General features: G+C 37.7%; 1 protein-coding gene across 2 annotated transcripts; it reads left to right on the top strand.

Moving 5' to 3' along the window:
• Nucleotides 1–1,722: 1,722 nt before the first annotated feature.
• On the top strand, nucleotides 1,723–8,433 carry LOC108368723 (uncharacterized). 2 transcript variants are annotated; one of them, XM_017623633.1, is made up of 5 exons: nucleotides 1,723–1,774; nucleotides 1,854–2,297; nucleotides 3,913–4,081; nucleotides 7,637–7,948; nucleotides 8,011–8,433. In XM_017623633.1, exons 2-5 carry the CDS (start codon nucleotides 1,939–1,941, stop codon nucleotides 8,419–8,421), a joined length of 1,251 nt encoding a protein of 416 aa, XP_017479122.1. In that variant the 5' UTR covers nucleotides 1,723–1,774; nucleotides 1,854–1,938; the 3' UTR covers nucleotides 8,422–8,433. The 2 variants fall into 2 exon arrangements, with proteins under 2 accessions (XP_017479122.1, XP_017479121.1); XM_017623632.1 differs by lacking the exon at nucleotides 1,723–1,774 and having other exon boundaries at nucleotides 1,790–2,297.
• The last annotated feature ends 3,636 nt before the right edge of the window (nucleotides 8,434–12,069 follow it).

Below are 12,069 nucleotides of genomic sequence, written 5' to 3'. Positions count from 1 at the left end.
ATCACTTAGATTGGTGCTAATATAAGGTATATCTTCCATACCTCTGTTTGTTCAGATGCGATTTTTTATATAGGTATGTAACTCCTCTATCGATGTATGCAGATGTACTCAAAAGCAGTAATCTGTCAAAGTAAAATTTGCAGATGTTCATGAAAGGTATGAAGCCTTCGGCATAGCCGAAGACAGCGCTGCTCTTACTTGTTTTTGCATAACTTTGTGCACAAATATGCTCGAGTATAATAAAATACACACATTTTTACATATGCATAGAAATGTAAATAGGAGATGGCGTAATCACGATTATTGCGCCTGAAATTTCACATAAACAATAGGTTATCGACGAATCAAAGAAAAATTTGAAACCAAAAATTGCATACATACATATGTACATACATACATATATATGTATGTGTTATTCTCTCGTTCTAAAAGAAATTTGGTTAATTAATTGTTGACAAAGTTAATTGTATAAAAAAATGTGTATAGTATATTCGAAACAAGTACGTACATACAATAATATTAATGAGAAAATACTAAACGTTTTTGAAAATGTGTTTCTTATTCTCGGTGACACCTAATTGCCAAAATGCAAAGCTAAATATTGAAATCCAAGACTTATCAATAACTTTAGAACAGGCCTCTAGTCGTTTACTTTAGTTAGTAATTTAAAAAGTCTTTTGGTTATGCCATACAATTCACATTCATCAACAACAACGAAAGCAATATCCAAGGCGACTAATGGTTGCAGAGCCAACTAAGAAGGCCAGTTAATTGCGGAACTACCAGCCTTAAACCGGATCAGTTAAAAGGCAGTAAGAGGTCATCGTCATTGAGGTCAAATACAATTTTAGATTGCAAAATAAAAATTCCTCTTAGGAAAATCGAGAAACCTTGGCGCATAGATTTGCCGCTTTGAAGAAGTCCAGTCGGTTCTTAAGTAAGAGCAATGCATCCAGACAAACCTGCCGCCACGCTCGGATACACGCCAAGTCCGAAAGGCTATGGGCCTCTATATAATCGAGAATTCTTTGGTAATGACTAAACGGGAAATGTGGTCAAGTTCCCAACAATTTTTAAGGTTATCTATAAATTTTTGGGAAATCCCGCATTTATATTTTTTGGACATTTTTTTTTTAACAAAAACCAACGGAATAAGACGAAATAGAAATTTAAAAACCAAAAAAAAGGAATAAGAAGTCCTATAAGATAAGCCCGTATCAGACGAATATGCATACACAAATACATAAGTATGTATGTACATACACATAAGCAAGGGAAGCAAAAATAAGTATGCAGTATTGGTAATCAATGAGCGCGAGTTCTGCTACTCGTAGGAGTATGGAACGTCAAATCCTACCAACAAAATTTGCTCTTTGCCAACATAAGAATTTAATATGTACATAAAACCTTCTCTAAATAATATAAGACAGCCACTTGAAAGATAATGCAGTTCTATCTGCGAGGCCGCTGCATTGATCGCTCATGAGTATTAGGTGCATGTAGAACATACATACATACATACATACATATATATGTATGCAGATAGCTATACATTTACATATGTACATCTACGATGTGGCCGACGGCGACTACATCACAGCGCGGACGCCGATAATGTTAGGTCCGTTGTCCAAATACTGCAATTACGGTTGGTTGAAAGCGCAAAGCCATATTGAGGGCGGTGACGCCAACGTTTCCGATGACAAGCCAAGACGTCCGTTGCCTATTTCATAGATAACAACCATCAAAGTTTATATTTAGGTGTGGACATCGGGTATCCAGCACAGTTCCAATAGAATTGCCTTACAAGCGCGTTCCGTTTCGCAATAATTTGAAATTTACATTTTTCGCAGACGCTTAAAAGAAAATAAAACTCTAGGCTGAGGATTTCTCATAACTACATACACAAATAGCGCCGAGCAGAACCCACAGCACAGGATGAAATTAGAAATACCAAACGAGCCACCACAATATCTCAATGAGCAATTTTTCAAGGCAGCCTTAGAGGATGGGCTGCGTGACATGCGTATCGATATAAAGAAAATCATATTCGCCGAATCGAATGGCGGTGGCGGTGAGAACTATTGCAGTAAAATATATCGTGCCAGGGCTTTGTACAGGAGTAGCAAACGTCAGTTGGATGAAGAGTTAGCGTTGATCGTGAAAAGTATAGCCATAACACCGGCTACACAGTTCCTGGAAGAATTGGCTGTTTATTTACGAGAGAAGATTTTCTATTTCGATGTACTTGGACGGCTGGAAGTGCTGATAGGCGATGGGTCTAAATTCGGGCCTAAGTGAGTATAAGAATACGTGGTATAGTGAGGAAGTTTAAGTGAATATTTGAAGTGTCAAATAATGGAGAAAATGTGCTAAGTAGAGCCTAGTGAGAACTTCTGATGCTGTACGTATGTATTGGGGTTTGAAACTAAATAATTGGGGTATTCACAACAGTGTCGTAAGTGTTGTTACGTACGCCGTAAACGGCTAAAATATAAAAGGGGGCTTGCAAAGTACCATTAAATAATAGTTGGTTGTGGTCTCAAGACCTCTAAACATTTATTTAAAGTTCACGATATACAACAACACGACACTTACGACACTGTTGTGAATACCACAAGTATAATTATGAAAATAGGAGTGGGCTATAAATAAGTAAATATCTAGTTTTATCCAATATTCTTTTGGTAAGTCCAGGAAATTTCAGAGGAGTAAAATACGTTGAAAAGGGAATTCTAGTTTCAGTTACTAAACACTTTTTATTTAGCAGTGACTGTTAATAAAAGTAATTTTCAAAATAATCAAAATGAAGTCGTTAAACAGGCTTCGGCTTTTTGCCATATTCAGTTACATTTATTATTCTATGAAACCGACTTTAACAAATGATGACCGTCATTTATTCGAAAATACTCATTTTTCCCATTCTGTGCGGATGATCGACCAGCACCAAAAAAAAAAAAAATAAGTAAAATTTGATACGCAGCCTATTTACAAAACAATACCAATTGTAATTTGAAATCCTGTTTGATTTTAATATTAAATATATAAAATAATTATAATATTTAATATATAAAATAATTATTATTCTGGGTCTCTGGTGTGAATACCTCTATTACGTAGGCCTGCATTTCCGATAATTTTCATAACCCGCTCTTTTGTGGTTTAATTTTATTGTAAATTTTTATTACATATTTTAACGTCGTTAGCCTGTCTCATATTCGGTGTTGTTTACAGCTGGCGCATTCGTATAGGTCCATAGAAAGTGCATAAACTTGATAGCAGTCATAAATACTTACAGTCAGTCAATAAAGTTTAGGTACAGCGATTTTTTTTACAAAACGGGCAACTGATTTATAAATATTTTAATTTTCCTAAATTTTTTATAAAAATATGGTTAATTCTTCAACAAACCCCCAAACATCAGAGTTCCGAATCTTGTGCCAAATTAAAGAAAATTCGGCAAAATTTCGTTCAAATATTGCACTTTTTACTTACGCTCTTTAGAAAAGAGTTGAGTATGCAGTTTTATAGCCCATTCAATTTTAGTATAATAAAGTGCCAGATGCGGAAGCTAGGACTTACCATTTATTTTTGGCAAATTTTTTTGTTGAAGGTGTCGCACATTTTTTCCATGTAAAAAAATTTTCAATTACTATTTTATATGGATTAATTGGATGAATTTTCTTTAATTTTGCATAAGGTTTGTAACTCCGATTTTTGGGGTTTTTGTTGTAGAATTAACCATATTTTAATAAAAAATTACAGAAAAATAAAATATTTAAAAAATACTTGCCGGTATTGTTAAAAAATTTGCTGTAACTTCGTTAAATTTACTATTATACTCGTAGTCATACTATTACAATATTTTTATCATATATTTCAATGATATTATTCAACATTATTTTCTCTCAGATGCTTCTACACAACACGGGAACCAATACAGACCATTGTTTTCGATGACCTCACCCAATATGGATATAAATTGGCCAGTCGGCAAAATGGCCTTGACGAGGTACACTGTATAGTTATATTAAAAAAGTTGGGCAAATTTCATGCGACCTCCATGGTGTTGGTGGAAAAGGTTGGTATTTATTTAATAATAAGTAGGTTTGCATTACAAAGTGTATTTATACTAGACATACATACTGTATGTATATGAATACTATGGGCAAGCCTTCCTCAAGTGGGCCCCGAATTTACGAAGATTAGTATTTTTCAATGATATTCAGGCAACGCTGAGTTTTGTAGTCGACAAGTACACTGTGTAAATTTTGTTGTAAAATTCCAAATAGTTTTTTTTTAATCAAGAATTGAAAATTTTAGCAGTGTTTTGGAAATTTTTATTTTTCTTTGAAAGTCAGTGTCCGAATGAAAACATATTTTTGGGTGCAGATTTAGAAAACATTAAACTATACAATGAAATTAATTGCGTTACAAAAATATTTTTTTTTTTGCTTTTCGATAATTTTTTTATGAAAAATTTAACTTTTAAGCAGTTTCTGCGCTTCGTGGACGAATATTTTTAACGACAACTTCTGTAATAAACACTTCTGCATTTATCTATGAAAAAAATTGGTGCATTTCGATATGGTTTGGTCGAAATACATTTTTATTTATTTTTATTTATATATTGAAAAGCAATAAAAAAATATTTTTGTAACGCAAATAGTTTTATTGCAACCAAAAATTTTTTTTATTGGGACACTTACTTAAAAAAAAAATAAATAAAAATTTCCAAAACATTGCAAAAATTTTCAATTGTTGGTTAAAAAAATTATTTGGAAATTTGCAACAAAATTTACAAACTGTACTTTTTGACTACAAAACTCAGCACTGCCTGAATATCATTGAAAAATATTAATCTTGGTAAATTCGGGGCGGGCCAACTTGAGGAAGCCTTACCCTATATGTCTGTGTTCGTATGGAACAGTAGCTTATGTCGAAAGGCTGTCCTTAGTATAATGCGGCATTCGCAGCATACGATCGCGAATGACTCCCTGGTACCGAGTAGTTGAAGAACTAGTTCCGATACTAGCAAGTCAATATTCTTATTAAGTCGCATCAAAAAATGTGTGGTTTAAAGAATAAAGGGAATGCCGCATTATACTAAAGCCAGCTTCCTACTACCACTACTCTAGTATTCCATACGAAGACAGATGTATACGTATAAGCATTTGAAATGTACTTTACCCCGAAGACATGAGACTTATCAAGAATTTTGTATACATTTTTCAATGCCGCATTATCTTCTGATTTCTGGACCATTTTGCATTGAGTACATTGAGTACCTATATATTAAGAAAAGCGATAAACAAAATAAGTAATACATTAATCGTTCATTGCTGCCAAATTTAATAAGCGTGCAATTTTAATTGGCTTTAATTGGTAATTACTTAATTGCGTTTCTAAAAAAAAAAAATATTTTTATATGCGCACAATCAGTATGTACCTTTGTGTGTGTTTCGTTACCTTAAGATATTTCCTGTCTGACAAATGCATTTTAATATTCAAGAATATCAAAAATTATTCATCTCCAAACCTATCCTTCAATGTCAGCGAAGAGCCACAAAAGTGGTATAGATGCTAATGGTCTGGAATCCACTTTAAGCGTATTCCGTTTGTTTTGTTTTTTAATAATTGATAACCGTACATTTGGGTTTATAGTACCAGAGATGTACCGGGTATCCGGTAGATATCCAGAATACGGCTTATCCGGCCATTTTCCTGTTATCCGATTTTAGCCAGTGTCCGGCCGGATTTCCGGATTTCAATTATAGAATATTCAATTTAAAAATGTTGTTCACTAGAGATCGGCCTTTTTCATATGATTCAAAAACATACTATCACAATATTGTGAAATTTTCAAAGGACAACAGTCTACCGGATTACCGATCGGGTATCCGAATCTGTCTCTTGTTTTCTATCTGGTATCCGGAACCCAATTAACCGGCAAAATCTCTATCCGGCACATCCCTAGTTTATACATACATATATAGTCTTGAAATGTGGAGCTTTGACTGATCCAACAGTTATAACGGCGTTGTTAAAATTAGACATTGAGAGCGATAACTACAAAAACGCACATTCAGAAAACAGCACATTAACTAATTGAAGCCACCTGGATTATTCTCGACCGCCTTTAAGCTATCTTTACAGCTCACTAAAGCCTAATTCTAATAAAAGCGAAACAGACTCTTAGAATGCGATCCTATGTCTCATCCTCTGCTCAGCGATTGCACAGGTTGTTAAGTAGTAGTCCCAATTGTTCAATGAGGGCAGATATCTAGCGAGTCGTTCCGATTTTTTACGGCATCGGTTTCTCCTTTCAGGTCACTAGTTGTCTCTTGGAATATCGACGAATCAAAATTTCTTCCCTGATCAGAGTGCAGTTCTCAAAATCCAATTGTAGGTGAATACCTCCCTACAGTTTTAGATGCAATACATCACGCAAGGTTTGTTATCCACACGACGATTGGCGATGACCAACCCATTGGAACCTCTGCTCATTTTCTCCAGAGTCTTCATGATTCTCAGGTGTCCTTCACGGAGGCCATTGTGGAATTTACGTTCGCAATTTTCACCCTTAGAACCACCATTATTGCATTGGAAGACTATTGGCCATCCTGAATATCCCATATCCTGAGCAAGCAACTAGATATTAACTTTAAGCTATTACATTGTGCCAAGTATGCCTTTACGATCGGACTTTCAGCTGCCATTTCCACTTTAGTCAAAAAAAGCTCAATCAACTACCTGCGACGCCTCCTATGGCCTAGCCACTAGCATCCGTATTCAAAATAAACGTTGTACCTAGAACCGAATATGCCAGCCAGTATAGGCGCAGTACATATTTTTCAGAGCTTCTAAAGCCTCCCCCTGCTCTTTGTTCCACTCGAAAGCTCAAGTTTTGCTAGTAAGCTCATGGAAAAATCGGCTAAAGTAAAAATATATTCCAAGACAACTTCTTATTCCGTGCAAATTCCTAGGTCTTGACCAATCTTTTACTGCTTCTATCTTCTCCTCAGAAATATGGAGGCTTTCAGTCATTTTATGTCCTAAGCAGTTCACCTCCATCTTGAACAATGAGTACTTTTTACCATAGTTTAAGACCAGCGGCAGCTTTCCTCTGGAAAACTTCTACCAAATTCTACAACTGTTGATCGAGGCTTTAACCCCATTCGATGAGGTCGTCTACGCTCCCCAATCCAGTCCCATAAGCAAATGATCCATACGTTTTTCAAAGGTGACAGGCCTCTTTGCATAAGACAAAGTGTCCAGACTACATATCGTCGCATCTTTAAATTTCCGGCGCCCTGGTGTAGCTCTTTTAGGAAGACTGATTGCTGACTTCAACTCATTGAGTATTCGTATTTGAATCCAATAAGTATGTGGTTCATCTTCCTCATCTTTACGCTTGCGTCCGACTGTATTGTTGAGTCTGTGTGAATCCGTGCAGCAATTGCGCGTAAAGTGACGTGATTTGTGCAATCGAAAAACTTTACAGAACCCTTTTTTATCACAGTAACGCAAAATGCTTAAATATTTGGGATTTGCATAGATCTTATCTCATTTTTTCGTGTTCCGCAGTATATATCTATGCCTCTATATATCGAACTTTTCATTAATAATATTGCAGGATCCCTCGGTTCGCGAACACTTCACCACAGGCATGCTGGATGAGCATTATATACGCACCAACCAGCGTTTCATTGATTTCATGACCCTACAACTACGCACACTCGCCGATGTAGTGGCTAAGTGGCCTGGATATGAGTCTATTGCTGTTAAATTGCATCGCCACTGCGATGATATCAAAGACAACCTCGTGGCGACAGGACAACGGAATCCTGGCGAGCTGACTGTGTTAAATCATGGTGATTTGTGGGTGAACAACTTTATGTACAAATATGATGCGGAGGATCCGACAAAGCCGATTGATGCAATATTCGTAAGTTAAAGCAAATTATGTAGAGTAAATTAATTTTATTCTTATTTTTTTTTATGCCACAGCTCGACTTTCAGAACAGCTTTTACGGTAGTCCCGGCTGCGACATCAACTTCTTTCTGAACAGCAGCGTACAGCTGGATGTACTCGTGAATCGTCGTGACTTCCTCGTGCGCACCTACTACCAGGCTCTGCGTGATTCACTCGAACACATGCACTATGATCACATTCCCACTCTGCATGAGCTCGAAGCAGAGATACGCGCACGTGAATTGTATGGCTTCTTTTCTTCGTATGCTTTCCTGCCAATGGTGGCGATGCGGAAGGAGGACTCTTGCGACAACAGTATAGAGGCGATGACCGATCAGGATTTCGCTCGTAAGAAAGTACAATTGATGTTCTCCTCGAATCCTCGCACCACTGAAACGTTACGATATGCTCTTAAACGTTTCGATGAGCTGGGCATTTTCGATTGAAGAGCAACTAGGACCAGATTGGCTTGATTTTTATTTTAATTTTCATTTTCATTCTCTTCATTCAGTGCCTGTATTGTTTAGTTCTAATGTACAAAGTTATGATTATTTTGTTATCTAAAAGAAATAATGTATTAATTATTCAGAATGTGGCTATGCCATTATGCAGCCGCCATAGTGGTTAGGGGTCTAGGGTGTAATCCCTGGTCCGAGCAACCTAAAAAAAAATCCTTTTCTAATAGCGGTCGCCCCTCGGCAGGCAATGCCAAACCTCCGAGTGTAATTCTACCATAAAAAAGTACCTCTCATTAAAACCAGTTGTCCTTTTGCTTTAAAAAACTTCGAGCAAGTAAAGTTTTTATAGTGACTGTTTTATACAAATTTTTAAAGAACTACATTATTGAAAGCAAATTTCCGTCTCTGAGCCTCTAATTTGTATTTACGGCTCTCATGATTCGTTGGTATCTGTAAACCTCTTTGACTTGTTGATGAATCTACTTATGTTAGAAACAGAGCACTTAGAAATCTCCTTTGCATGATGAATTGGCCTAGTTTGAATCTGCCTAGTGAGGAGGCAACCCAATGTCAGTGCGGAATATACTCTGGTGAACTCACGCTTAACCTCAGTCTACGCATAACGGACCAATCAGTGTTCTGTTTTTCAAGCAGAGCTAATCGCCATAATCCAGGCCGCCCGCCGGCTAACCGTTGCCAAAGTCTCCAATGTCATAGACCAGGAGCGAATCATGGAGGATAGTAGAGAGAAAAAGCCAATCCTCTTTTCTTCAGAATCGGAAGAGGATCAATCTCTTGCAGGGGATGTAGGTGAAGAAGCAGTTCGCTGCCAACTACCCTCCAATGGCGGAGTTGGTCCTCTTTCCACAGCCCAGAAGGGGAAGTGTCGGGGGGCGAAACGCAAGTAGGGGAAACCCTCTTCTGTGGCTGACCGAACACCTCCTGTCGCTGCATTCAGTAAGCGGCCTAGGTCCACGGATGTTACTCCAGAAGCCAGTGCAACTTAATGGATGTACCGACATCCAAATATGCTTGCAAACGTTGCAAGAGAAGTAAACCTGTGGTGACAGACACCAATTGCTGTCCCAATGCCTTTTCGAGTCATATTGTAGCACGGTACTGGTGTGGCATTGCCCAATTCCGATCATCCAGACAGACCTCTGGCGCCCCGAAATGCCTGCCTCAAACCAAGGGTAGAAGTGATGCAAGAGTCGGTGGTGGCAGAACTGCTCTCGCTATTCCTCGAAGCAACTACATCTGGAGGTCTGTGGCCCGGACAACTTATTGTTAGCCCGTAAAGGCCCTCTGCTCATTACCGTAATGGTAAGGGCGGGTTATACTCGGCAGATGACTACTGCGGGCCGTCATTGCCTCCGGCACTGTAGCCAATGCTCGTTCATAAGAGAGAGATGGAAATATTGCGGTGAAATGCCTCTCCCAAGCAAAGAATACCGCTCACAAGGGGAACAGACTTCACCGTTTTACAGTGCAAATTACGAATGAGTGATAACATTATGAATGGGAGGGCGGATTACGTGCAGTGGGAACATAGTATAATTCGCTCTGCGAGGGGTCTGCAGCGGGATTGAAACCTTGAGTCAAACAGCTAGGCTGATAAAAGTTCTGAAGAAGGACCAAACCACAAAGCTGCGTTCACTCAAGAGTCCCGATGGCTTTTTAACGGAGAACTCTCTGCTCTTCTAGAGACTCAGTTTCATGGAAATCAGGTGATGGTTTCGCCTTCCTCTCCCTCAAGTAGGGAGGAAGGGTATGCGAGAACCACAGTTACAAGGTACAATTGGTTTGTTGCCAGAAATGTGGCCAATGAAGATGCCTTAAGATATGCTATTGAGTTTTTGCATCCTACCTATTGTACTTAAAGAAGGTGTTAAGATTTAGTTGGCGAACTTGCAAAAAATGTTCACATCATCGCTAGCACTTGCCTACATACCACAAATAAATTAGATTTGTTCCATATTGGCGTAGCTGGCCATAACTATTCAGGGCCAGAAGGAGGTCAGTATGTCACGTGCGGAGTTAAAAAGATTAAAGTGGCATGCTTATAATAATTTATGTATAGGAAATATGCAAAATATATACAAAAGTATGCAAAATATTTACAAAAATATGCAAATATTCAAAACATATACAAACACGTAAAATATGTGAAAACATGCAAAACATAATAGGTCCAAATTAACTCACTTCCTACTATAATGAGTTTCTACCCAGGTCCGGACTTTCTGTGAAGTTAAACAAAAATAATCACTGCACGGAGGCTTTTTCAGAACGAACGAACTTACAGTACTTTCGTTGACGTTTATAGTAAGATCAATTACGCTTCTCATTGATTTTAATTTTTTTCTCTCAGTTTATGCACTATTCAAGTGTTTGCTACGAATTCGGATTACAGGAATTTATTGTGTATGTGTCTGGAACTATTTACGGCATTCAACAAGTACGAGTACATGTTCCAGATCCTATGAGAAGAACTCATCTACACACTTATGCATATTACATACATACATAGCTCTGTTGCAATGTCCAAGCGACTGATTTGCCATCTATTATATTTTGAAAGCAAATACGAAGCGCAAAGTCTTACGAAATTCTACATTCGACAATGTGTGGTCTTGTCGAAATGGACAAACGGACATGCGGACAAGCGAGCGGTATGCCATGCCCAAATTATTTAGCTGTCAAATAGCTTACAAAACTGTCAATTTGTAATAAAATTGAAAAATTACCCTTTTCGTTTTTTTTTTTTTTTGTATATACGTACAATGTACATATGTAGCTGACATGCGTAAGCGTTGATATTTGTCAAACATGTTGGCATTTCGTCTGTAAACATGCCAAATCCCCATATTTAGACAGAGAGGACGAAAGAAGTGGTGAAGGAAGGGACACATCGGCTTGGGCCGATAGATTCGAAATTATAGGTGTAGCTGATGCCGCCGCCAGTGGCAGAAGCAATTTGTAATGCCTCAGCTTGGTAGGCATTCTTTTGATGTTTCTTGCATTTTTCAATGCACTTTTTTGTAGGTTTTCTATTTTGTTGCAAATTTGTAGTGTGTTTTTTCTTAACTCCTAGTAAATAGTGTCTCGCATAACATGTTAAACAAAAATTACTGCAGCAACTGGTTTTGGCCATTGCGGTCTTTTTGGCTAATTCGCAAATGACTACAGCTTGAATTTGTTGGTTGGTTTTTGTTTTGGTAATTACCTTAACGGTAGTTGGGGTCTTGTTGATGCCCGTCAGCAGATTACACACCAGAGAATAACTGACTTCCAAATGACATGCGTGCCAAACGATGGCTACTTGGTTGATAGATGGCAGCAAGCTATAGAGCATAATATTCGGTAACATTTTCACACGTCGGCTTTTGCTTTGGCAAGAAAAAATGGAACCTAAGTTATTGGTACATAAATCACTAAAAGCTGTTACCGCTGAAAAGCCATACAAAACACATGAAGGATTTGTGTAATGCGATTGGCATTTAGTGATAAAATTACAACAGCAATTTTGACAAATTAGTCAAAGCGGTACGTGCGAAAAGCGTGAAAAAATTTGTTGAAAAATATCCAAAATGTGGCTGATGGATGATGCCCAAATCAGTATTAATTTTTTTATGG

This window comes from Rhagoletis zephyria, unplaced genomic scaffold, assembly GCF_001687245.7.
Source record: "Rhagoletis zephyria isolate East Lansing unplaced genomic scaffold, Rhagoletis_zephyria_1.1 Rzeph_scaffold_03276, whole genome shotgun sequence".
Classification (NCBI taxonomy): Eukaryota; Metazoa; Arthropoda; class Insecta; order Diptera; family Tephritidae; genus Rhagoletis; species Rhagoletis zephyria.
This window is presented reverse-complemented; position numbering and strand designations above follow the sequence as displayed.

Coding starts and splice junctions, on each gene's coding strand:
- LOC108368723 (XM_017623633.1), top strand. CDS start 1,939: ATGAAATTAGAAATACCAAACGAGCCACCACAATATCTCAATGAGCAA. Junction 4,082..7,636: donor CCATGGTGTTGGTGGAAAAG/GTTGGTATTTAT, acceptor ATAATATTGCAG/GATCCCTCGGTTCGCGAACA. Junction 7,949..8,010: donor AGCCGATTGATGCAATATTC/GTAAGTTAAAGC, acceptor TTTATGCCACAG/CTCGACTTTCAGAACAGCTT.